The sequence below is a fragment of the Mirounga leonina genome, unplaced genomic scaffold (assembly GCF_011800145.1).
Source record: "Mirounga leonina isolate KUSES-001 unplaced genomic scaffold, KU_Mleo_1.0 Mir_152, whole genome shotgun sequence".
NCBI classification, from domain to species: Eukaryota; Metazoa; Chordata; class Mammalia; order Carnivora; family Phocidae; genus Mirounga; species Mirounga leonina.
This window is the reverse complement of record NW_023270380.1, coordinates 1385025-1412583: the sequence shown is the minus strand read 5'-3', so window position 1 is coordinate 1412583 and position 27559 is coordinate 1385025. Positions and strand designations below refer to the sequence as shown.

Below are 27559 nucleotides of genomic sequence, written 5' to 3'. Positions count from 1 at the left end.
GTCAGTGCCCGGAAGTCAGTGCCGGAGGTCAGTGCCCAGAAGTCAGTGTGGGTAGTCAATGCCAGAGGTCAGTACCGGTGGTCAGTGTGGGTGGTCAGTGCCGGAGGTCAGTGCCAGAGGTCAGTGGGGGTGGTCAGTGCCCGGAAGTCAGTGCCGGAGGTCAGTGGGGTGGTCAGTGCCCGGAAGTCAGTGCCCGGAAGTCAGTGCCGGAGGTCAGTGTGGGTGGTCAGTGCCCGGAAGTCAGTGCCAGAAGTCTGTGGCAATGCTGCCACTTAGCTATGTCTAGCCTGAAGAGGCACCCCACATTCACGCCCAGCTACAGGTGGTTGACTCTGAAAGCCAGGTGTTAATGGCTACAAGCTCTGTCTTCTGTGGGCCAGCAGGAGGGCAGAGGCAGCTCAGGGAGGGAAGCCGACCAGGAAGGGCCTCAGTAGAGAGGACTCCCCCGCCCTCCCTTTTCCCTGGTCCCCGAGTTCAACTTGAAGAGCCTGCCCTGCTGGAAACCGCTCTACAGTATAAACGTGGGGGAACTCCCAGAACTAACAGATCTGCCTCCTATAGTTGTAGGTTAGGCTTCATCTGAGGAAATCTCAAAGTACTTTATTCTATGATTCGGTGGCAGAAACTCTCCCTCGAGCCAGGACAGGGGAAACGGTGTCGGCGGCCAGCAGGAAGATGAGGAGTCTAACTACGTCTCTAGGAAACACGGGGCCAGAGCCAGGGTCTTACCTGGGAGGGGCACCCGGAAGGATTCCTGGCACTTACTTTATGGGGGCGACCGGGTTCCCTTGCCGGGATCTCCTCTGCTCTGGGGTCATGTAATCCCATTTGAAGACCAAGTTCCAGTCAAAACCTGCCGGCCACGGAAAAGAAACAAAACATTAGGGTGCTGACGAGAGAACTGAGTGTGCTCCTGGCACCTCTGTCCCTCAGAGCTTAGACGTATCGGATATTTGGACTGGACTCACTGAAAACCACACACAGCAAAAAATTAAATAAAAGCACCACCACTAAAGCAGGAGAGGGGAGAACCTGGGGCGGGGGGGACCAGCGGGGAGGGCACACACCGACTCCTTCCCTGAAAAGCTCACCCCAAACAGAAAATGTGGGTCAGGCTTTCCTACCATTAAAACGCCTGAGAATAACTCTGACAGGGAACAGAGGGCTGTGAGGAGGGAGAAAATGGGTGGGACAGAGTCAAATCTGCCACCGTGCCTCCCCCCAACCCCCCAGGGCAAAAGAACGCAGGGGAAGGACAAGAGCATAGATTCCCTGGGCTGGCCAACTTGGCCTCCTCCATGACCCTCGATTGCAACTAAACCATGGGGGGCAAGGTGGCAGAGGGAAAACTTTTAGGTGAAAACAAGCCAAAGGAAGTGGCAAAGCGGGCAGCAGGCTGTGATTTCTGAGAAATACGGCAGCTGTCCCAATTCACGTTTAGAATCCACAGGTCACTCAGGACACGGTTTCTGACATCTGTGGGCCCCTGGCCCAAGCTGTTGGGTCCGCCCTTACTCAGAAGGCACCCCGCATCGAGCCAGCGGGCGCCAGCACACCCCACCTGCTGATGCTCTCGAGACGCACGAGGAGACCACTTCTTGGTGACAGGTGGCTCACTGCATTTCCAAAGGTCTGACAGCCAAACTTAACTACTCCAGGGCCGTCTATCCTTTAGCTCTGTGCCACCAGGCTTTTCGTTGGTCGGCAGGGCTTGTGCAGTGCCTAAGTCTGGATTTCTCTTCAGTGTGCTCGGAGGTCAACGTTCAACTGCCCTGCCAGCCCCTGTGTCTGTAGCCTGAACAGGGCAGGATGGGAAGCGTGGGCTGGGGGTCTCCTAGGCCAGCACAGGATCCTTTATGGCCCAAGCAGAGGCATGGGACTAAAAAGGCCTCCCAGCTGTTATTGCCAAGTGTGACAGGCTAGCAAAGAAGCAGCGAGCCGCTGGGAGGCCAGGCGGCAGGGACAGCAGCACAGAGGGGAAACTGAGGCAGGCCCCACACAGGCTTTTCCCGAAGAGCCCAGCTCTCCCTGAGGCAGAGGGCCTGCCTCAACCAGGGAAACAACAGACGTCCTGCCTGTGTTATGAACAGACAATGCAAAGGCCTCAATGGGCCAGTCGACACAATGTTACCTGCATTTTTTGAATGATCATTATTATTTTATTAATTTGTTCCAAAGAGACAAACTTTATTAGGTTTTGAGAATCTGCTAAAAACATCATCCTTGATTTTTTTTTTTTTCCTAAAGGGATTTGAGAAAATGCTCCTAGAGTAAATTTGGTGCATCCTCTTCTTCTGATCCAGCAGGAGGACTGCACCCCTCACCCCCACCCCCTGCCCCAGGGCATCTATGTCCCTGCACTGGCTCTCGAATAAGCAGCTGCTATGGGAAAAGAGAGCCCATCAATCTCAGCTCTTGCAAATCCTTGGGGGAAGAAGACATTCTGAACACTAATGTTTTCTTGATAACTAGGGATCGGTCCTCTTTAAAACCCCAAACCTTCTCACCGTTTGCTGAGAATCTTTTCTGAATGTTACGTTTCATGATGTAAGGAGAGTCCTCCCACCATGACCGCCCTGTCGCTGATGCCTTGGGATGGGGGTGCTGCTCGCTCACGTCACTGACCTCACGCTGGCTACTCTCATCCTTTCACTACCACTGTGGCTGGCGTTCCTATCTCCCCACTTCTCAGATGGGCATGCTGAGGCACAGAGGTGAACTGGCCGGCCCACAGTGACATGGCAGGTGGAGTCAAAAACCCGAGTCTCACTGACTGTCTCAGCATTCTGTTTTCTGAGGTCATGCCCAATTTTATAGTTTCATGGTCTTTTTTTGACGCTAGACTATCAGTTGATCCTGTGTCTGTCTGTCCAGAATAGTCAGTCCTCCTCTAATCAGCTCAAAGTGTTAGAAGGTGGGAAAAGAAGCCCCTTGTTTCACATAAAGCAACTGGGGTGCTGGATAGCTAGAAAAGAAACCATGGATCTCAGGTGTAAAGAATCAATAGTGAATAGATTACACAAACAGAAGGCAAAAGCTTTGATATCTCTTTTAGCTGCTCTGGGCAGTCTTTGCTGACCTCTTGGCTCTCAGCTGAGGTCTGAGAGGTGTGGCTGCCAAACAGCTGAGTTTCAGAGCACAGAGCATTCATTGCTGGGCCCCCGCCAGCCCCTCACCTACCACCCCCCCCGCCGTCCCAGGGACACAAGGACAACTAGTAAGAGCCAGATGTCACGTGACCAGTTCCTTCGAGGGGTCCGGTGTGATTCCTATGCACCTCTCAGCACCATGAAGCGCTACGTGAGCTCAGTGGTTCTCCAGGCCTGGTCCAGGAGCCCGTGGGGGTCCACAGACCCTTCGGGGGTCTATCCCATCAAAACTACTTTGATATTTACACTAAGACCTTACATGCCTCTTTCATGCTCACTTTTTCAAAAGTACATGATGGAGTTTTCCAGAAGCTGCAGAACATGTGATATTGGCACGCTGATGAACAACAGGATGTGTACTTGCATTGTCTTGTGTTTTAACAATTTCTTGGCTTTAATTTCTAATACAGCAAATGCTGATACATACAGCCCACGTGAACAGAAGGTCTTTGGGGCCTCTGATAGTTTTTGAGAAGGTGGAGAGCATGAGACCAGTTACCCGTGGGGCCCCAGGGGGGCTGGGTGTGAAGGGGCACATCTGGAGGCTGTGAGGACCAACAGGAAGCTGGTGTGGCCCTTCGAAGCAGGATGTGGATGGTCAGTGGGGGGGGGGGGGGGGGGGGGGGGTCCACAACCAAGCCAGGTGTAGGGGTGCCGAGTGGGTTTGGGTGGTCAGCGGGAGCCGGGGATGACCCGGGCTTTGCCACCAGGGAGATGCAGGCTATCAGGGGAGCTGGTGTCAGAGAGGAAGGAGGCCAAGGCGAGCCCAGCCCTCCCACGCTACAAACCCTAGGCTCTGTGATGCTCACCACAGACCGCCTGTCAGCTCGGGCGACGCCTCGTCCCAGACTCCGACTTGGGAAGGCTTAATCTTCTCCGATTAAAAATGACACCCAAACTGTACTAAGCCACACATGTCATCACAGCCACAGAAGGTCAAAGAGATAAGAGGAGAACAGGAAGCACAGGAAGTTCTTTAAGGGGAAGAAGGCCTTTTTCTCTCTCTTTATGAGATTCTACTTGTCGGGCACGGAGACGCCCTTTGCTCGCGGCATGTGAGCTGGCGGTGAGCAAGCTGCTGTCACTGTCCCTCATGGCACCAAGCGGGAGCAGTGATCAGCCGCCATGCAGACGGCCAGAGCAAGGCCGGCCGGACCAGCAGCGGCACCTACCGCCTTTCAAGTCAGCGGACGCCCCCACGTACTGAAAGTTGTCCATGTTAATGACATCGATGATAGGGGACACGACCCGAGTCCTGTCCTGAAAAACAAATCGACAGAAGACGGGAGTCGGTATCACAAACAAAACAGAGCATCCTGCCCCACCAGAGGCAGGCATCGGTGTCCGGAGGCTTCAGGGACACCCGCCGCCCCTCTCACCACCTGCCATCCCCCAGGCCCACGGAGACAGAGGCCGGGGGCTCCCCGCCCTCACTGTCACGGACGGGGTCTGTTCTGTGCCGACCAAGGTCGGCAGTGGGCGGGCAGAGAGAATCGCTCCAAGAGCCGACAGCCATGGCCACGGGACACCTCTGGCATTTGCTGCCCTGGCTGACGGCGAGGCCTGCACCCGTGTGTCCCCAGCATTCTTTTCTCTTTCCCCAAACGCCAAAACTTCCCAGCACGGGGCTGCTTTCCTTCTGACAGAATGGAAGCTCCGCTGTCCTTACGTATCCTATCCCGTGAGCTGTGGTCAAGCTCGGGAAGGGACGCACGGCTAAGACAGCCATGCCGCGCTGCTAGGAATCTGTTTCTGTGGGCCTGAGGTGTGTGTGATGAGAAGCACATGGATATCATTACAGCCGAAGGCAACCCAAGTCAACTCGAGAATCCCAGATTCGAAGTATGTCTCACCTGTGAGTCTACCCGACAAAGCATTTTTCCCCCTTAGATGGAGGCATTTCTTTCTGCCACAGTTATTACTCTGGTGGTTTGTGAACATAAGGCCTTTTAACTTTCCTGCCCTCTTTAAAATCAGATGCTTGATGCTGGTGAGAGGCATCGCCCCATGCGGCTAGTTAACAAAAGAGCAAATGCTTTCCTCGAGCCATTTACAGAACCCGCGTTAACCAGAAGAAAGACTGTGAAAAACAAATTAGTAACAGAATCTGCAGAGCTAAGAACAGAATACATCAGAGGAACACGTAAGAGAAGAGTATAAAGTTCCATCACCCCCAGGTGCAAGTTTACAGGGTAGAAACCCCTGTGCGGGGCACTAAGCTCGAAGAATCCGAACTTCCTTGCCCAGCTCTGTCTGGACCTGGGCATGGGAGTCAAAGAACATATAATGTGCTCGAGTTCTCAGTCCATTTTTTTTGTTTTGACTTCTTTTGATAGGACTGGAACTAGTGAGAATTACAATTTTCCACGCCTTCCATCCTTACTTGAGGAGAGGGTACTGGAAATAATTCTGACAGTTCCGCCGTGGATGTGTGGGGTCTACGCACATGCTAGGGTCTTGGCCGTGGCATCCCTGTGTCCTCTGCCTCCCTGGGGGACAGCCTGGGGCTGTGGGGACTGGCCTGGGGGAGTGGGGCGGAGATTCCAGGGGGGTTCCTCTTTCAGCTAGGTGGGTGTGATGCGTAAGAGGGCTCAATTAGGGATGGACTCGAACCTTCTTGGCCACCCTGGCTCTGCCTCCCATATGAATTTGGATGTGTTATTAAAGTTCCCTGGACCCCAAGTCCCTCATGTGTCCAATGGGGGTAATACCTGGATTAAAGGTGATATGTAATGTGCCTAACATGTGGTAAGTAAAGAGTCCTATCCACAACTACTAGTGTACAAGATCAACATCATCATCATATGGTAATTACTAGTAGCTTGTGGCTAGTTAGTATTTCATGACTTACTGTCCATTGGCTATGTCCTTGTCACGTTTGACTTGTAAAAGGCATGACTTGTTCATTCTCTATTTCTCTAGTACTTTCATTAAGTTTGCTTTATCACCCCAAAGAAACACTTTCTCAGGAGAGAGGAAAGAAAGTCAATAGACCAAGTAAAAGGCAAGAGACATGGCAAAAGGCCAAAAGTAATACCACTGATGATGTTTCTAGAGACAGAGGGACACAGAGTGAGCCACGGGTCACCCTGATGGCCTCAACAGGACAACGCTGTGGTCACGGGCACCGGTCCCGCCACAAGCCCGCAGGCTGGGTCTCTTAGTGAGCAGCACCATGGGAGACGCCCCCCCGCCCCACCTGTCAAGTGCCTTTCTCCCCGGCCGTAGATGCCTACGGTGAAGACAACACTCTAGGAACAGATGTCCAAGGGGCACTTCCCGCCACACAGCGCGAGCCCCGCGCCTCACCTCGGCCACCCTCTCCAGGAGGGGCTCCAGCCAGTGCTCATTGCACTCACAGTGGCTGTCCAGGAATGTCAGGACCTTGGCCTGGGCCGCGTCGGCCCCCCGGACCCGCGAGCGCATCAGGCCTGCGGAAGGGATTTCAAAAGCGCGTCAGGGTACCTGAGACAAAGGCCACGGACCAGCTCCTCCAGCCCCGCCATCGACCCCCACCCCTCGGATCCGCAGCCCCCTTGCAAGCCTGGGTGGGAGGGGCAGTCCTGCCCTGTGGTCACCAAGACAGAGCTCTGTCGGGACGACTTCTTCCAAGTTTACCGGGTGCCCGGGAAGACAACTGTCTTAGACCCGCCCTCTGAGAAAGGCCTCTACGTAACTGGAGTCTCCTCCATCAGGCAACTCAAGTGTGGAACTTTTACAATGATTTTCCTGTGACACAGCGACAGGGTTTTCTGATGAACTGGGCCACAGAAGGTGTTACTCGGATGCTTCCAGGGGCTGATGGAGCCGATTTTGGTGGTGATAATGTAATGAGAAAAGTGTCGCAAATATCTTTGTCTTCCAAAGACAGCTCAGCCCAGTGACATACATGACAAACCCCAGGTGACTGGCTTTTACACAAAAAATTAGTTCCACTCTCGGTCAAATTAATGCCATTTATATACTTGTGACCTGTTCCTAATATAGGGTTTTTATGATCACGCAAAGTCTCAAGTGGTATCTGTGTCACTGGATGGGGGGGTCATATATGGCCTCTGCGATGGATGCTGGGCTCTATACAGCACCCCCTGCCCGGTCTGTGGTTTCACTTTTCACAATTTCAGTTACCCATGGTCAACTGCGGTCTGCAAGCAGATGACCCTCCTTCTGACGTCTCCTCAGAAAGTCAGTAGTAGCCTGACGCTATGGGATCTCTGTCCTTCACGTCACTTCATCTCATCACGTGGGCATTTTATCACCTCATGTCAGGACAAGAAGGGTGAGTGCCATCGGATAAGGTATTTTGAGAGAGACCACATTCACATAACTTTTTTATAGTATACTATGACTATCCTATTTTACTATTATTGTTGTTAATCTCTTACTGTGCCTAATTTATAACTTAAACCTCGTTGGAGGTATGTATATGCATAAGAAAAAAAAGAGTCTATCCAGGGTCCCATACGACCCATGGTTTCAGGCATCCACTGGGGGTTTTGGAACGTATAAGGGGGGATGACTGTATATGAAGGTGATGTGACTATTCACAACCAGTGAGGACCAGTGTCTTAAGTTCCTTCATACACAGTAGTCAAATGGGTTTTCAGTGGTAGTTATAGAGCCGCATGCCACGGGAGGGAAAAGAGACAAAGGCTTCTAGTTCTGCTGTTGCGAAGGCAAGAGTATCAGTTTGTGGGCAAACCCTTGCTCAGAGCACAGTTCTAAACCCCAATCGAAACAGAAAAGGCAAGTATTGTAAAGGGCCAGAGAGCAGTCAGAAGCAGGCAGAAACGGGAAGGGGTTCAATCCTTAAAAGAAGAAAACCAGTGGAGTGCCCATGCATGTGGTGTTTCTCGTGAGGTTACTCTACGACCCAGAGCAACGCCACCTCTTTGGCTTGCAGTGTCAGAGGACAGAGTCCAGGGTCTCTAGAGTGGCCAGAAACTGAAGGAGGAGATCCCGGAAAGGAGGTCAGCCCCCAGTCTGGTGATAACCTCCCCATAAATCCTCGGCTGACTCCTGATCCCCAGGCACAGGGAGACCCCAAACAGTCTGTGAAAAGGAACGATCAGAAGGCAGAAAGAATGGAGATTTCAGCTGGTAACCACCCCAGGAACACTGAATTTGGCACATGAGTTCCGCCAAGGTCATCTGAAGTCCCTCAGCTGATTCTAATGAACAGCGAGATAAAGAATCACTGGCACAATAAAATCCTCAGTGCTAAATGAAGCTAAGCTGTTCCTTTGCTGTCGTATTTTATGCAACTGATTTTCTCTGTCATCTAGTAGCAATACTGTAGGCATCTGTCTATATGTTCAAATATATGGGATACACACACACACACACACACACACCACACACGTACAGCCAAGCACACATATACATTTGTGTGTGTACATTTTCTCACTCAACTATTGCACACTTCATTTGTTTCATATAGACTTCCCACCCTCTGCCTTCCCCCAGCGGGCCCTCCTCATCCCGTTCCAAAACAAAGCATCAGTATGGGCTCTTACCCGAGTGAACACCCTAATTTAAAGCACTTAGAAGCACGGATTTCTGAGGCTAACGGCACTCTCTGACAAGGCTAGCAAGTGATTTGTCAGTTATAAAATGCCGACACGAAAAATAATTTCTTTCTTTTCCACCTCTTCTTTTTCCTCCCCCCATGCTAGCAGACATTTGGGTTTAAATTCAAAAAGTTATTAGGCAGTTTGTCTGGAAGCAAATATAAGGCAAGATTTTCAGTCTGATCTCAAAGTTTTGGTTTATTCTAAGCTTGGGAGACAGATGGGAGTCCAGCAAATAGAGCTTGCTTAGGAGCAAGGCCGGTCCCATTGTTTATGTCTTGAACATCTGGATTGATGACCTGAGTTGGTTAAAATATGGTGGTGACAGCATTGTCCAAACAGGCTCAATCACTTTAGCGCAGATGAAAATCATGGTAAGAAAAACTGCACTGCTGGACTCCAGTTGGACTGTCCAGGGAACCAGAAGAAAGAGTGTCCATTGATCAGGGAATGCAAGCACCACTCCAGATCAACAGAGTCATCCTCAAATAACCAAAATGGCATGTTTTGAAGCTGTGCAATCTTCCTATCAGGAAAGGTTTCTCCGGACTATGGTGGAGTCTAGATGCCAGCCACCATGCCTTCCAACAGCACTGACACACTGGATGGTAATTACATTGTGGATTTAGCTTCCTTTCCAGACACTTCAAAGTAATACTTTCCCCCTCTGGAGTCTCTCTTATACCTGCCAATAAAGTCGACTCGATGAGCCCAGCTCCGGCAGGTAAGACTGACAGCAGGTTCTGAAGGCAGCATTTGCAAAATCCAATAAGCATGTAATTGCAGCACTATCTTCCTTCTTGGGATGCCTCACCGTCAGCGGGCTGTCAAACTTGAACCCCTTATTTTATCAGATGCCTGGAGCACGGAGTCATTAAACTTCTCATTGCTAAGTCTTTGTTTTTCTTCTAAACTCTAGTACTCCAGGGACTGATAAGACTTCCTAGATTGTAAAAGGAAGAGAGGAGCCGCTTTTCTAAATACACAAATAAAAATATAATTTGAACTCCTGCCCTAGTATACAGATAATTTCAATTTGAATGTCCTCCCTAGGCTTTGCAGGGAGAGGCTCCCAAGAGGCTCTGGTAGAGACAGACAGACAAAAAAGACTAGAAAGTTAATTGTTCTTTTAGCTGAAACACTTCTTTTTTTTTTTTTTTTTGACAGAGAGAGACATAGCGAGAGAGGGAACACAAGCAGGGGGAATGGGAGAGGGAAAAGCAGGCTTCCCGCTGAGCAGGGAGCCCGATGCGGGGCTCGATCCCAGGACCCTGGGATCATGACCTGAGCCGAAGGCAGACGCTTAACGACTGAGCCACCCAGGCGCCCCTGAAACACTTCTTTAAGTTATTGCCGGGCTCGGGAAAAGTCAGAATTCAACTGTCTTGGTATTGAATTAAGAAAAGAGTCTTACCTTCTCGCCGATCATTTCTGAGAACCCTCACCTTCTCAATTTTCCCCAAGAGGGCCCCGTCTTCAGCTAGGGAAAGAGAGAAGCAGAACATTTGGAACCCCGTTTACATGGGCTTCGTATTCAGGTATTGTGAATCTCGGTCATCTGCGGGTGGAGGATCTCCTGGGGCATCGAGGAGGCCCCTCTTCTTTCTGCAGGCCCTGATTTCTGGCCTTTTCAGGAAACTCGTCATTAGCATGCACACTAAGGGAAGCTGGTGTCCCGGAGAAGGGCCGGGCATGGGGGAGGAATCTGACACGGTACTCACGGTCGTTGCTGTAGTCATCCACCAAGATGATCTCTTTTATGAGGTGGGGAGGGCTTTTCTTAAGCACACTGAGGAAGAAAAGATAAAGGTTGGAGGCCTGTAAGGGGTATCATTTGGGGTGGGGAATTCTCATGTGCTGGTCCCAATCCTTGGCCGGAGAAGCCATCAGCCACTCCTCGTGCTGCAGTCAGGGGACCTGCCTGTCCCCCCACCCCCAGACAGCCCTGGCCCAGGTGTGCTGGGGACGCAGGGCTGTGTCCAGCACCCCTACCAGTGAACGCCTCCCATAAGGTGCAGCAGGTGGGCAACGGGGGGGCCTCTCCTGCCCTCACCTGACCACTGTCCTCAGCAAGGCCGACCTGGCTTCATTGTGGAACGTGATCACCACGCTGGTGGCTGGCAGGTCCACCCGCCACTGCTTCCGTTGACACCTGAGGGAAAGGAAAAGACGGTTCTCTGAATGAAGAACCCAGACCTGGTTCGGGAAGGCTCTGGAGAGCGCAAGCAGCCCGACTGGCTGGGGTGGACCTTCTCGGACGAACTGGTTATCTGCAGAAGGGACCGGCACATTCTGAGAGAACGGGACATAAGGAAACAGAAAAACACAACCGGAGTTACATTTTAAAAGATGATTTCGGCGAAAAGTAACATATTGAGAACATCTTTCTAACGCTGAAAAAAAAAAGCATGTTTTAAAACAGTGAAGTCCCATTTATTCTCACATGCAGATACACCTCTAGAGATGTGCTTTTCACAATTCACAGTGGTTATTTCTGAGGGGTGGAGCCAACTGTGTGTCGATGCTCTTTTCTCATTTCTGCAGCAAGCACGTGGGGCCTCTGGGATTCTTGGCAAAGCTGTATTTGGACTGGCTCTGTCCCGCCGACCACCCTCCCCCTCCCGCCCCCCCTCCCCACCCCAAGGCAGCAGGGACACACGTCTGTCACCCTGCAAGGCTGGGGCAGGGTGTGGGCCCGTGGGAACCTGAGCCCGCCCGCTCTCACCTTTCGTTTTAAGGAGTACTGAAAGAACCCAGGGACTGTCTCTGAACAAAGTCGATCCGGGGGGCCGGGGAGAAACTATGGGCAGATCAACACAAGGCACTTCTCAAGTCTGTTCTCCACAAACAGACACAAGACTGTGAGGACAAGGAATGGCTCTTTTAAAAAATAGGACTTGGCCAGCTCGAGGTTGAAGACGCTAAAGTATCCCACACGAGAGGCAGAAATGACCCATTAAGGTAGACCCAGCTCAGTAGAAACCATCATAAGGGACCCTCCAAGGCAGGCCCCATGGGTCTGGAGAACATGCTACCATGGAGGTGATGGTTCCAGACACAGAGCAATACATCTGGGGCAGGCTTGCAGCCTGTTAGGACTGCGAGGCAACCATCAACTTGGGGTTTCAGTGCATTTAGAGAGTTTCCAAAATGGTGGTACCACGGACACCCACTTGGAAAAAAGGCTGGGGAGACAGTAAAGCCTCTTTGCGCTGAGAGAAACTGTTCTGGAACGGTCTTTTTATACCCAAGGTCCAAAGAGTGAAAGATTTTTGCTGGGAGCCTGCAGCAGGGTGGGGACCTGTCCATGGGTGCCCACCACGAGGTCCGTCCCCAGTGGCCTCTGTGCTCTGCAGACTGTCCCTGCACTTCATGCAGTGAAGCATACTGCCTCCCGCATGGAAGCAGCTGGAAACCTTCCATGGTGCCAATCCACTTTAAAAACCTTGCTCTACCTGTTAGCTCTTAATGCCATTTACCGCGGCTGTGAGGGATGGGTTTCCAGAATTAAAGGCCTCTATCTTAAATGGCAAATCAGTGGGAAAAGGAGACAGATTTCTTTAAAAAAAAAAGTCATCTCTGGAGCTCAGCCACGGCTAAAAGCATTTAAGCAGTTAAGGACTCAAGTGGCCGAGCGAGCAGCTCACGGACAATGGCCAGCACTTCCACATGAACGGGGACATCTGAAAGGAAAATGGCCCACAGACACTAATTTTCCCTCCTGACTGGGAAAACGACTTCAGAGAAGCAAATTTTGAAAAGGAGCAAGAAAAGCAGTGCAATTAAGAAGCAATTAATTCAGAATCACAAAACGGACTTCTTTTACTTATTCTGGTTATCTGGATAGGCTGACTTCCACTCATCATGAGAAAACTGCATAATCTTCCTCTCTTTGTCGTCCGGGGGACAAAAACACATTCTGGAATTAATATGGTACCTCATTATGGCTCCCGACAGCCGAGTCTTTAATGACAAGTAGATGGATAGGCTAGTTTTGCAGTTACTCCTTTTCTTTCAATTTTAAGAATTAGCCAATTGTTGGATTAAGGAAGGGTGTGCAAGGTTCAGCTGTAAACAAATTCCCGAAGACAGTCCTTCCCCGGGACTCATTCCGTAATGCTAACGAGCAGCATCGGAAGAGCAATACCCTCCGCAGTGAGGGGCCCCCCAGGCCAGCGGGCAGCGGGACCATGGAAGGATTCAACCAGGGAAGCACTTTTCCTCCTCGAATCATTGTCCACTTAACCAATCCAATCATGTCCTATTCTCCTGGCTTCCTCTTTTCTGTGGGAAGCCTCATTCTCCGCGAGCACGAGCACGGGCGAAGTCTCAAGGGGCCCCTGGAAATGTTTTTTTCCAGAACACAAAGGGCTGCGGCAGCCACATCATTTTATGAAAACTCCTCTGCATATTCATAAGCCACCAAGTTTTGCTAGGGCTTGGCAGTCAGGAGGCATGCCATTTTTAAGAGGCATCGCATTTTTAAGGCAAAGAGGGATAACGAGCAAAAACTGAGAACTATCTTACGCCCCATGAGCTAAGAGTGTATGTGTGTACGGACGTGTATGGATTCAGATCCGAACTCCTCACACGGAGCCAAGAGAAGGGGGAGGGGGGAGTGCAGAATTTCTTTAAAAAGAAACAGAATAAATCTTGCATTTAAAGACTCCTATCCGTGCCACCCAGTCTTCACTACTGCAGAGTGAGTGAAAGAAGGCCCGATATAGCAGCTCATCGGGGGACTTGGCTGCCAGGGGCACGTTCCTACTGGAGATTTCTTGGGGAGCAGAGGACGAACCACAGCGTCCTTCAGGTCCGTGGCAGGACAAGTCTGCAGCTGACGTGAGCTGGAAGCCGTGGGATGCCTGGGGTGCAAGACAGGGCTCTGGGGCCACAAGCTGGCCTGAGTCTCCATGGGTCTGGTAGTAGAGCGGTCATTCTGGTAACTTCCTATCCGGTAAAACACAGACTTTAAAAACCGGACACAAAGTTTTTCTTTTTTAAGTCTTGAGTTTAGTTTTAAAATTTCTCTGCGACCACACGGCTATCAATATCTGAACTCTTGAGTGGCTGGAAATGGAAAAAATGGCTGATCTCAACCACCATGTGCTCCTGAGCCCTTCTGAAGAATGAACTTGTCTCTGGAGCAGACTCTTTCTGATGCAGGGGTTATATTTGGGGTTGATCATAAAGTTGATCAAAGAACCCAAAGCACCTCTTCAGATGCATCCCCAAATGCCCTGGGAAGCTAGAGGCTCTGTTTAAGAACGCAGGAGTTGCATAATGTATGTCTTCTACTCCACCCCCAGCATGCCACGGCTCACCACCATCCCAGTTGGCCTAGTATTTCCGCAAAGGGCCTGTGGTAGACTTGGTTACCGACTGTGGCATCTGCGAACATGGCTCTCATAATCTTGCACGGTTACTGGAAAAATCAAATAAAAATGTATGAAAAAAAACCTTTGAAAATGGGAAAGGCCACTATAATTATAACTCAGGGGTGTAATACGCATTTGGTGGATGCGCATGATCAGTGCCTGTCATCGGCACGTGGCGGTTAGCATGGAATTTTCTCTAGGAACTTGGAGTCGAGGCCGATGTGACGGGCGTGAGACAGACTAATGCACATGATGATCCGGGGGGTGGGGAACGCACGGTCACTCGGGGGAAGAGGGGTTCTGAGGTCCGCGAGAAGAGCTCAGTGGATGGAAAGGTGGGGGATGGAGAAGCAGGCTTCAATAAAAGAGAGAGTTCCAGAACATCTACAGTGTGTAGAGAAAGGCTACACTTAGTGAGACGGGCATGACAGCCAAACGGAGGGTCACAGGAAAGAAGAAACACTGGGTGAATATGCTCCGTCTCCCTGAAATGCCCATTCAACTCAGATTTTGTTAGGAAAATACCAAGCAAGTTGGCTGATTCGTAATTAATTTAGTCATTAAATTAGTAATTACGCATTACTCTATGTCAGCATAAAGACTGGCTTCTATGATGGAAGAGATGGGAAATATACACACCTTAAAAGATAAAAAAGCAACATTTCAAACCATGTCAAGCCCACGTCGGCATTTTCTGGTCTCCCAGCGCTCAGAGATGCTCAGCCCCTCTGTGAAGCCCGCGGGGTGCTTCCAGCCAGTCCCGAAAGAGGGATGTGTAGACCCCACAACCCTGAGCATAACACACAGCCTGTATCCTGATTACAAGCTGGAGTCCGCATTGGAGGAAATCTTCTGGCCATGGGAACCTTGGATGTTAGTTTCTGCAGTAGACACTTCTCACCGTGTGCCCCCAAGTCACCCTCCAGCCATGTCTCTGCTTCCTGTGGAGCAGCTGAAGGGGGAAACACCACCAGGCTCAGGCAAGGCCGTGGGATTTCAAGGTTCTGGGTGCTGTCCTGTGTATTCCTCTTTACAAATTATTAAGTTGGCATTCTGGGTTCATTCAATCTGTGAATTCAGTTTGAGTCTGCCCCTGAGAGACAAATCTAGCTTTGGTTTGCTGGCAATGAAACAAAGCAAAGCATGGGGGGCGGGGAGCAAATAAGCAAAAAGCAAAAGTTTCTGGTTTTGCAAAGATAAGGGTCAAGCCTTGGACCACGATACATCCACCATGGTGAAGAGTTTCCCGTGGCTTCCTGGGAAGAGCTGCTTTTGCCCAGGCAACCTCTGCCCCATCACCATCGGTGTGGGTATGCACGAGGAAGATTTCATACCCACAACCTAGAGAGCATTACACAAGCAGCCATACACCCTCCACTCACTTTTATCAAGTCTTAATATTTTACAGGGCGCCTGGGGGGGCTCAGTCAGTTGAGCTTCCTGATTTCAGCTCAGGTCATGATCTCCAGGTCATGGGATCGAGCCCCGCGTTGGGCTCCACACTCAGCACAGAGTCTGCTTGAGATTCTCTCCCTGCCCCTCCCTCTGCCCCTCCCCCTCTCTCATGAATAAATAAATCTTTAAAAAAAACCTATTTTACAACAGGGGCACATGACATGTGGTAGTTTAGTCCCTTGTGTCCTTCCCACCTCAAACCCTATCTTTGCCAGGTAACCACCATCCTGAATTTGGTACTTCATTATCCCTATGTATGTTTTCAATAAACTACGTATGTCCATATTCATAAACAATATATAGTATTGTTCTGTGCGTATTTGAAATTTATATGGGTGACACTGCGTGGCGACTTGCTTTTTGCACCTTTCGGGAATACGCCTGCTTTGATCCACATTGCTCTACTGACCTCACGTTCACTGCTGACTAGCTGCCCACAGAAGGCACACAGCACATTCCGTCCCTTTTCTGTGGATCGTTAACTTGTCTGTTAGGAATAACGCAGCAGTGGACACTGTCTTTTTACATGCATGAGAAAGCTTCTCTGCATTATCTACCCACAAGTGGGACTGCTAGTCGTAGATTATGTCCCTCTTCAACTGAGCCTGAGACAGTCAAACGGTGCTCTAACATGGCTGTTAGTGGTTTCACTCCTACCCACAAGGTCAAGTTCATATTGCTCCATGGTCTCACCACCCCTTGGTACCGTCACAGTGTTTTAATTTTGTCAGGCAGACTGGTATGAAACGGCTGCTTAGGATTCCAATTTTTATTTCCCCAGTTACTAGAGGCCACACATCTTTCCATATGTTTATAAGCTGACTGGAGTGTTTCTTCTGTTAACTGCCTGCTCATATTTTCGGTCTACTTTTTGATTAGATTTTTACCTCACCATTACTCGATGACAGCAATTTGTATATTCTGGACATTATCCTTTGTCTGCCAGATGCACTGTAAAAATCTTCTCCAAGTCTGTGGCAGATCCTTTAGTTTTGTGTGTGATGTCTGCTGTCAAATGTACGTTTTAAGTTTCTTTTCAAACTGTGGCCCTGGGGTAACGTTTTCGCGACCCAAGGTCACTGATACATTCTTGTAGATTTTCTTCCAGATGTTTTAACTTTTACAAGTACTTTTAACATTCACGTTCTCCACCTACCCATACTCTCATGAATGGGAGGACTGTCATCTCATTTTTCCTACGAGGATGATCCATTGTCTGAGCACCACTTAATGGCTCATTACTTCCTCCCGGATTCATAATGTCACTGCTGTCACATTGCATTTTTTATACGCAGAGTTCTGTTTCTGGTTCCACTTCTGCTCTGTTCATCTACTCATGTAACCCTGCATTCATGCCATGCTGCCTTAACTGGAAGTAAGTCCTCACATCCGACACGGGAGGTTGCCTACGGTGTGTTGTTCTTCAAGGCTTTTATTGGTTATTTGGGGCTATGTGCCTTTCCTTTTGATTTTAAAGATCAGTTCTTTAAGTTTCATGAGAAAAAGCACCATATGACACTGTACTGAATTCCCACATTAATTTGAAGAGAATTGGTATCTTTATAATATCGACTGGGTTTTTTTTGGGTCCTTTAATTACGGTTTTTTGTTCGCTTTTGTTTTGTTTTTTAAGTAATGTCTACACCCAACGTGGGGCTCGAACTCAGGATCCTGAGATCAAGAGTCGCAGGCTCCACCGAGGGAGGCAGCCAGGCACCCCCTTCAGTTATGTTTTGTATTTTTCTAATCTTCTCCAGAAAAGTTGTGTGCATCTTATGTTGCGTTTATTCCTAACCGCGTCCCGCTCGCTCTACAGAGTGGGGTCTGTTGTCCTGTCCCCTAACAGGCCAGGACTACTGCTTGTCTCTGCAGGTGGACGCTGTGCTGCAGCCTCAGGGGGCTCCCTTCTTTGTTCTGACAGTCTGTAGGCTCTCCTGGATTTTCCGCTAATCAAGTCATCCACACTTTGTCCTTTTCTTTCCATTTCTTACCTATATTATGGTTCTTGTCTTAATAAGGCGCTGGTGATGGCCTGCGGCATAAAATGCGGTTTAAAAAAACGGGGTAGAGATCATCCCTGCCTCCACCCCATCTTTGATGTCCATGTGATTAGATTTTCATCATTAAGCATAATGTTTGCAGTGGATGTTTTATTGATACCTTTAATTGGGTTAAGGAAATTCCCTTGTAAGTGCTAAATTTTACTGATTTTTTTCCCTTTCCATTTATTTTTTTTTTTAAGATTATTTATTTATTTATTTGAGAGAGAGAGAATGAGAGAGAGAGCACATGAGAGGGGGAAGGGTCAGAGGGAGAAGCAGACTCCCCGCTGAGCAGGGAGCCCAATGTGGGACTCGATCCCGGGACTCCAGGATCATGACCTGAGCCGAAGGCAGTCGCTTAACCAACTGAGCCACCCAGGCGCCCCCATTTATTAAGGTTTTCTTAAGCTTTTCTTCTTTATTTTTTAAAAGGTTTTATTTAATTATTTGAGAGAGAGAGAGAGAACGAGTGCATGTGTGCAATTGCGGGGAGAGGCAGAGGGAGAGAGAGAATCCCAAGCAGGCTCCACACTGAGCATGGAGTCCAACATGGACTCGATCTCATGACCCTAAGATCATGACCTGAGCTGAAACCAAGAGTTGGATGCTTAACCAACAGAATCACCCAGGAGACCCTAGCTTTTCTTCTTTAATCCATTGAGAAGGTAAATTGTATTAATATAGTTTCTTTGCTCAGTCATTGTTGTAGTCCTAAACTAAACTCTAACTGGCTATGATTTTTTTTTAAATAGAGCTGTATTAGATTTGTGAGGATTTGGTTGAGATCTTTTGACTCTATAACCATAACCGTGACTGGTCTACAAGTTTCTATTCTTATGCTTTCCTTTTCCAATTTCATAGTAAGGTACTCCTGCCCTCATGAAGCAAACGGGGTAGCTCCCTCTTTTTCTGTTCTTTATACTAGCCCATGTTTTATGTAAACCCACTTGAGCCTTGTCCATTTGGGGAAGGCAAACTTTTTATTGCTGTAACTTTCTTTCGTGGCTTGTATTTATTCATATTTTTTATTTCTTGAGTGATTCTGGTAATCTCCACGTTCCTAAAAAACTATCTATTCTCTATAATTCTGTCACCTCTATTTGCATGTAAGTGTACTTACAATTTTCTTACGGTCTTCATAAGCTCTACTGTATCTATAGGAATGTCTGTGCTTTTCTTCCTAATACTACTTAATCATGGTTTTTCTTTATTTTGGTTAATCAGTATTCTTGGAGATTTCTATTTCTTTTTTCAAGCTTTATATAATCCTCTCTACTTTGTGTTTTCCTAGTTCATTAAATTTTTCTTTTTCCTGAATGATGTCCTTCCTGCTGCTGTTGAGGTTTTACCCTGTTGTATTTTCCCACCTTCTTGAGTCACAGAGTGGGCCTGGGTTACCCTACGGAACAAACAGGTGACTTCAAACCCAATCAAATTCTATAGGACGGAGCAACAAAAGCAGTTCTGTCCTCAACCAGGAGGAGGGTGCGGTGAAATGGGGAGAAATGGCCTGAGGTGTAATGATTCACTTTTTAACTCCAGGAAAGAGCAACGTGGCATGTCTCCATCCTATGCCAAAGTACACACCGCAGGCCGGGCCCCGGGGAGACAGAGCTGCCGAGGGAGCCCTGGGGCTGCGCCCCCTGCCGTCTCTAGCACACCCAGCACCTGACAGTGTGCCAGCCTCCACACACACCTGCCGGCCAGGTGAGACCAACCGGGAGAAGCTGCGTGAGGGTCAAGCTCGGACGGTGAGGCCGGGACGTTTCAAAACCTCGAAATAGATTCAAGTGGATTCTCTCACCTCCCAGCCCGTTTGCTCGCTGCCTGTTCAGAGGAAGGCTCTGAACAGCAGGTGACCCCAAAGAGGCCCTGAATGCACATTTGTCCCCTTGCGCTCCCCCACAGAGACCACTTCCGTGGTTTCCATTTCAATGGAGAAAAAAGAGCGGGTGTGTTGTTTGTGTGTGTCCCGGCAGCCTGACACAGCTGTCCCCATGGGAGCTGCCGATTCCCACATAAGCTGTCCGGTTGGGGCACCCGCCAGGCACATACTCTTCATTCAGGATGCCGATGTCCTTTGGGGGCAGGGCCTGGACTCCTGATCGCCAGGAAGTCTGGACAGTTAGTGTCAGACTCTCAGAAGGGCTATGAAAATGAAGATGCCTTGGCCCGTCCCCTGGGGTAGGTCTAGAGTGATGCCTGAGAATCTGGTTTTAGAAGCTCCCCTTTTCCCCAGGTGAAGCTGAAGCAGGTTGTTCTTAGGCCTCATTTTTTATTTTATTTTTATTTATTTTTTATTTTTAAGTCATCTCTCATTTTAAGAAACTTGGCAGAAGACTGACGGACTTAGGGAGCTGTAATTAGACTCATCCGAGGAGCTCTGGATTTATACACCCAATTCTGATAATGGACCACAGAGCACAGAGGTTAAAAACCACTTCTCTAGAAGATTTTGGTTTCCCACTCCCCATCCACCTCAAGCTGAGTCCCAGTGTCCATCACGTAAGGACCCTGCCTCTGCTATATTCCTCACACTCTCCCATGGCTGTGAAGCCCGATACCTCGAGTCAAGTCTGAGGCCTCTGGAATAAGGCCCCAACACCCAGGGCCCCGTGGAAGAAGACCTAGCCCACCCGTGGAGTCTGGACTCACTACAGGGGGTGGGAGGTACTTGAAACAGGCTGGCCCTTTACCTTCAGAGCATGAAAAGCATTTATAGGCCAGACTGGGTGGGATGCCTCTCGGGCACTTCCTCTCGGGCCACCCACAGATAATCAGCTTCCCATGGCCAAGTTCACCGTGCATTTTGCTGCGGAGTTCTAGGAAGGCTGGACAGACCCTGGCGTAGAATGGGTGTTGGATATGGGATAGAAGGCAAAATTGAAAGGAAAGAAGAAAAAAAAAGAAGCAAGCTACCTAGTTGTTGTATCGTGTTCATTTAATTAAAACATGCTCTGAATAATCCTCCCAACAGCGATCATGGCACTATATTCCACCTAATCAACTAATTTCTGATCAGTCCTAATGGCTAGAGAGCTTATTCCCACAGAGGTCTCTTAAGGCAGAAGAGAACCAAATCCTCAGACATTCCAAAACCTCTACAGGACCCATCTGAAATTAAGCTTCTTAAAAATCTAGTTGGCAGGAGATGGGAATAAGCCCCATTAATCACCATGGGTTTGTCTCGCTTTGAAATCATTAGTCTAAAACAGCTCTCTCAAATACTGCCAGTTCTTGTATCCTGAATGCATACGGATCAGGGGCATGACCTAAAACAACATACTTATCCTCGCTGTGACACGAGGAACTCGAGCTGGCCTGATTCACCACACTCCCTGGGAAGTCCTCTGATGTCCCTGGAAAGCCAGCGGTCCCAGAGGAGAAAGCACACACATGCCCTGGGTGGGGGGATGGTGATGCATGAACACACACTCTTCACTCACCGAACACCCCAGGCCCAGGATCCACAGTGTCCTCCTCCTAAGGCGGGAAAGCATTAGGCTTCCCTGTGCTGCCCGCAGCAAGCACCGTCTGATGGGGTAAAACTGTTCTTTCATTCAAAGGCCATCAATTGCCCTTTACTGCCTCTAGCTTTACACACACTAAATTTTAACTGAAAACTTTTTCAGGAGTCAAGAGCTATTCAAAGTTGTGAAAACTACAGCCCTGGATGAAACCATCTGAGCTTCTGTCATCCGCTCCTGCTCGCCGTTCGCGTGGAGTCCATGCAGAGACGGAGAGCACAGGACTGCCCACTTTCCTTCCTCCCGATGCCAGGGGAAAAAGCTGTCCTCTCTGGAGGGAAGCCCACGCTGCGCATCAGACAATAAGAACCGTATGTCCCGTTTCTTGCCCCTTGCCTGTCCCCCTGGGACATGAGGCACCAACTGTCCCGCTCAGCGACACCAACTCTGCTTCCAAGTTGCCAAGGACTGAGTTTTTACTTTCACTGCTCTGCGCAGAGATGTGCTTCTATTTTATCTGCTCCCTGCTGTCCCGAAGTGGCTAATCTTTAAGAGTATCTCTCTTAGGGATTACTCAGGCAGTGAGCTTTCTTTTCTGCTCTGTATCTTTCTCTTTCAGCCGTGGCCTCAAAATAATGGAGTCTGGGTGGCCACTGAGCAGTAGTTCTGACTTTTTAAACTTGGTAGAAGGAAGCTATGTGCCATCAAGGATGATGTTTGGAGGGACCACTCTTTTCAAAGATACAGTTAGTTGCTCTGTGTTGTTAACTGTTGGACACAGATCAACTTTCCATATAACGATACGATGACTAGTCATCGAAGGTTGCAGCGGATCCATTCCCTCACACAGATGACGGCAAACAGCTCGTTATGTCCCTGGACAAGTGTAACAGGGGCGCCTGGGTGGCTCAGCTGGTGAAGCGTCTGCCTTCGGCTCAGGTCATGATCCTGGAGTTCTGGGATCGAGCCCCCTGTAGGGCTCCCTGCTCAGCAGGGAGTCTGCTTCTCCCTCTGCCCCTCCTCCTGCTTGTGCAGGCCTGCTCTCTCTCACTCTCAAATAAATAAAATCTTAAAAAAAAAAGTGTAAGAATGTAACCCTGAAGTAGAAGATTCACTATTTTAACTGCCCCTGTGGCCCCAGCCTATCACTATTCCGTACAGAGAACCAAACACCCTGTGTTTGTCTTGGCATGGCGTGTGCACATTTTTTCCAACCAATGTCAGGGTAATTTGTTTGGTTCCCTAATCCTTGCTCATGTCAAATGTAACAGCAATGTCTGGAATCTTGGGAAAACACATCAACTTCTAGTTGATGACAGAATGGCGTGTTATGGTAAAGAATGATAAGGTTGTCTGACATATCTGGACACTGACAGTTATTACGTTTTACGTTCAGTCCTTCTGACTCTACGATTCTGTGGGATGCCTCTAGGCACACCTCAAGGAGGGTATGTCCTTCTTGGTATTGCAAAAATCACCCTCTCTTGCTCCTTTCTGACAGATTTTGTTTTGGGTGAACTGCCAAACCTCTGAGGTAAGTTCTGACTGCCCCAAGAGAAACTCATTTTCCCAGCCTCGGTCACGGCCACAAAGAGCCATGACTTCGTTCTGGCCCAGGGATTATAACAGAAAGTCTGCTGGGCAGACTTCCAGAAAAGCCACTGAAGAAAAGAGCATTTCTGACCCCTTTACTTCCTGTCTTCAAAGTGATCGTGATGCATGGAGCTATGGCAGCCTTTTTACAACCAGAAGGGAAAAAAAAAATGCTGACTACAGTGGCGAGGACATCAGTTCTCAGCCAGCTGAAGCAGCCTTAGGGGTCGCCTCCAGACTTCCTGTTAAATAATTTAATAAAGTGTCTTTTTTGCTTAAAGTATCCTAACCGACACAACACAGTAAATGAACCCGATCAGAATACTAAACAGAAAACCATGAAACAACATATAGGAGTTTCAAGAAAAGACACGCCACAGGAATTCTGTGCATTGTGAATTTACCATTCATGTCCGTAGGGAGTGGAAAGTAATTCTTAGGGTGAGCAAGCTCACAGAGCATTTCAGTTATCTGAGCTGCCTGAAAATACATTTGAAGGTCCTCTAAGATAAATAAATTAAAAAAAATAATACAACCAAGACTCAACTTACGGCATGATATGGTAGGATGCATGAAAACTACTTCAGTAACAGAAACAGGCTTGTGTAATATATGGTGGTGCAAATGAAACACCACTTAAAAAATCATTATATAAAATATAATAAAATGATTATATAAAATAACTTCAACAATGATCTGTGTCGAATTCCAGGTAAATCAACAAAACCAGAAAGTGAGTGGGAGAAAGTAAAAGCATATTAATTCGTCATGTGGAAATATATACAGTTTTATTCTTGGCATTAAACCAACACTCCTTTAATTTCAGTGTTTTTGTTGAACTTTTATAAACATGGAAAGGTGCAACTAGTTGACTCCCGTATAGGAAACAAACTTTCTTAGCCACGGGAGGGAAAAACAACTGACAAAACAGAAGACCAGCAAAGTAAAACACAACATGTTTTCCACGTGAGAGAGGAAAGAAAATGGTGAGAAAAGCAGGCATGAAAAAAAACAGGATGACATAAAAAACCAGAGAACAGATCCACCATGAAAATGGCATAGCGTTCTATTACACTTCAGACCATCAGGCGGGCCTAAAAATAATACAGTACTGGTTGCTTACAAAAGACAAACCTTAATCAAAATGACACCAACAATGCAAAAAGAAAACTAATTGAAGACAACAATATATCAAGAATAAGCAGAATCGGGCGCCTGGGTGGCTCAGTTGGTTAAGCGACTGCCTTTGGCTGAGGTCATGATCCTGGAGTCCCGGGATCGAGTCCCGCATCCGGCTCCCTGCTCGGCGGGGAGTCTGCTTCTCCCTCTGACCCTCCCCCCTCTCATGTGCTTGCTCTATCTCATTCTCTCTCTCAAATAAATAAATAAAATCTAAAAAATATATATATATATTTTCGGGCGCCTGGGTGGCTCAGTTGGTTAAGCGACTGCCTTCGGCTCAGGTCATGATCCTGGAGTCCCGGGATCGAGTCCCACATCGGGCTCCCTGCTCGGCAGGGAGCCTGCTTCTCCCTCTGACCCTCCCCCCTCTCATGCTCCCTGTCTCTCATTCTCTCTCTCGCAAATAAATAAAATCTTAATAAATAAATAAATAAATAAATAAAATTAAACACCTTTGGGATGCCTGGGTGGCTCAGTCGGTTAAGCGACTGCCTTCGGCTCAGGTCATGATCCTGGAGTCCCGGGATCGAGTCCCGCATCGGGCTCCCTGCTCGCAGGGAGTCTGCTTCTCCCTCTGACCCTCCCCCCTCTCATGTGCTCTCTCTCATTCTCTCTCTCTCAAATAAATAAATAAAATATTTTTTTTAAAAAAAGAATAAGCAGAATCAAGTAGGAAATTAACACAATAAAAAGTAAAACGCATGGCAAACCAGAAAAACATCAGATGCAATGCCAGAGGGTAATTTTATGTTAATAAAGGTATACTTCATCATGAATATATCATTTCTAGGTCCCGAATCGCAGCAGTCTAACATATCAAGCAAATACTCTTAGAAATAAACAAAAACTCAGCAAACTGTAGTAGGGGCTTCAAATTCTTCTATCAAGTGGATAATAATAAGGATCAAGAGGTTTGGAATGTAATTAATCAAGCTGGCTTAACAGGTAAATTTTGAACTTTGAAACAATGATAGATACTACCGGCCTTAAAAAAAAAAAAAAAAAAAACCATCAGATATTTCTAGAAATGAGAAGGAAAGATTGTAGCCTCTGGGATCAGACGGCTGTTGCTTAGAGTTACGCAACCTGGGGATTCTGTTTCCTCAAGTATAAAACCATAGTACCAGGAGGAGCATCTACCTCAGAGTTGTTGCGGGAATGACATGAGTAACGCTTGCGAAGTGCTTAGCATAGCATCAGGGACCAAAAAACTTGACTGCAGGGGGCTACCAGGGCCATCACTCATCTCACACCACAAATAAAGCCCTCCGTGTCCTCCAAGTCAAATCATCATGTTGCGATGTCTGACTACACCACAATACAGTGAGAGAGAAAAAAAAAAAAGAAAGAAAACGACTTGTTTAAACATTAAAAAAAAAAAAAAAATCAATTTCTTACAGTTTTGAAACTCTCTCCGAAATAAGCATGGTATTAAAAAAGAATCCACAAGTAGAATTCCAGATGAGTGAGAAATAAAAGGTCATTTAAAAGGAGGCTTAAACAACAACAAAAATTATAATGCTACATTTCATAATAGGGGAAATTCAGCCAAAGCAGCCCTCAGAAACAAATGTACCAGATATAAAGTAAACATTCAGTTCTGGGGGGTGGGGGGAAGGAAAGCAGAGGGAAGAAAATATAAAATAACACAGGCTGACATGAATATGCTGGAAAACAGATAAATCTTAGAATGTCCGTATAATCCCAGCACTTGGTTCCTAAGGATGAAAGCAAGAAAGGGTAAAAAGACAAAGAAGTAGAGGAAGGAAAAAAACCCAGAGAGACAAACCCCTGGCATTTCTAAAGAGAAAAGAGATTTAAGTGCATATGCACACAACACACGCCAATAAATTTTGAAAAGCGAGCGAAACTTATCTTCTGGGAAGATATAAACTATCAAAATTAATTCAAATACAAGATAGACAAACCTACCATATGTCAACATCCATGAGAGAATTTTTAAAAGTCATCAAAAGACTGCTTTGAGTAAAACAAAAACGGCTCTAGGTTCAGATGGCTTTTATAGGTGAATTTCAGGAAACAATTCCTTTGTAAATAAGTTTTTCTTAAGCATCTTTTTTTTTTTTAAAGATGATTGTTCTAACATTCATTTTACAAAGTTAGCATAAACATGAAGCCAAAGCCAGATGAAGGGAAGGGAGGAAGGGAGGCAGGGAGAGAAGGAAACCACAGATCATTTCAATTATCAATCTTAATCTAAAACCCAAAATAAAATAGTAGCCAAACTCAGCAATACACGGAATACATTCTGCTAGATTCTCAGAACCAAGTAATACAGTGACATTTAAAACAGGACTTCCTTTCGAATAAGTGGGCAAAAAAGGTTAAAAAAAAAATAATCACCCCAACACTGTTAGCATTAAAACTGAAAAGAAACAATCCCTACTTCCGTCACCAGAGAACTAGCTAAATAAACATAAAATGGAATATATAAAGCCATTAAAAAGGAAAGCTATATTTAAAATGTTTCCTATGGATCAATGAGTGAAAAAAAGGAGAATGCCAAAGAGCAAATATAGTAACATATTTTTATATAATTACATGCATCTAACTATCAGAGGATAATGTAAGAGACAGATCGGGAAGGACATTCACAAGAATGCTAATGCTTATCCCTGCCTACTGAGATTTTTACATCAGGTGACATTCCTTTTAACTCTTTGGTATGGTTTCCTTTTTGGGGGGAGGGGGTGATATACAGCAAACATGTATCTACTTTTTAAAAGCTACTGTCAAAAGAAAAAGAAACTGTTTAAGAAATTAGATGTCTTTTGAAGAGGTCTGATACAAGCTCTCTTATGCAAGGTAGGACAGGTCCTTCTGGGTGGCTCACTACTGTGCAGATGAAACGGGGACAGTTGCTTAAGATACAGTTTGCCAACCATGGGAGAGGGTGTCGTCATCGCCACCGCCAGCAGCCCTGTCATCCGTGTCTTACCCTGAGCCCCTCGGCGCTGGAACTGCTTACACCCTGGAATAGACAAATCCTAGGACCCTCTTCCCCTCATCCTGGAGGCCGTGACAAAAGCGTGTTCAGAAATATGACACGGCTGTGTGCTGCTGGGCACCTCTTTCCAAACGGGCTTCTGGAGTCAACAGTGCCAACGGAGTCATTGTATGAGAAGCCACCAAGTGAGATCCGGGGCAAGTGGTGGAGGGTGAGTGAGTTACAAAGTACGCGAGGAGCTGCATTAGGTGTTAATCTCCAGGGTAAACCTCCCCAGGTAACTCCAGAAGCCTTCCAGGAGATCGAGCTGCCTGAAGACTATTCCTGGGGTCTCTATTCCCCTCTACGACCTCTCCTCCACCATCTAATATACCTGAGAGCGAACACATCTGATCACTTGGGTTGTCTTAATCTCCCACTATGCAGTGCAGGACGAGTAGGCTCTGGCCCCTCGAGGTCTAGCTGCTATTCATCATGTGGCAGCAGAAGTATATTTGCTTTGCTACGCTTCTTTATTTACCTACCAGGAGTCCATAATTCCTGATCTACACTTCTGAAATTTGAAACTCTTAAAAAAACAAAACAAAACAAAAAAACTCCTATCCTATTTTGTGGCAAAACCTGAGCCCACCTGAATTCATTTGGCAGCAAAACGTGAGCCAGACTGAGGTCTATCAGCTTTATTCATCTCGCTTCGTGTGAATGTCCATTAAGTTTTCCCGCAAAAAATATTAGCATTTAATTATAAGGTATTG

General features: G+C 47.6%; 1 protein-coding gene across 3 annotated transcripts in view; it reads right to left on the bottom strand.

Annotated features, from left to right (window-relative positions):
• The window catches only part of GALNT2 (polypeptide N-acetylgalactosaminyltransferase 2), a 182773-nt gene that overhangs the window by 26115 nt on the left and 129099 nt on the right, over positions 1-27559 (bottom strand). For all 3 annotated transcript variants that reach the window (XM_035008429.1, XM_035008430.1, XM_035008431.1), the window contains 6 exons: positions 10773-10871; positions 10441-10508; positions 10134-10199; positions 6459-6580; positions 4322-4409; positions 766-853 (listed from right to left, as the gene is read on the bottom strand). In XM_035008429.1, coding sequence (XP_034864320.1) covers positions 766-853; positions 4322-4409; positions 6459-6580; positions 10134-10199; positions 10441-10508; positions 10773-10871 — 531 coding nt within the window. The remainder of the gene's footprint in view (positions 1-765; positions 854-4321; positions 4410-6458; positions 6581-10133; positions 10200-10440; positions 10509-10772; positions 10872-27559) is intronic.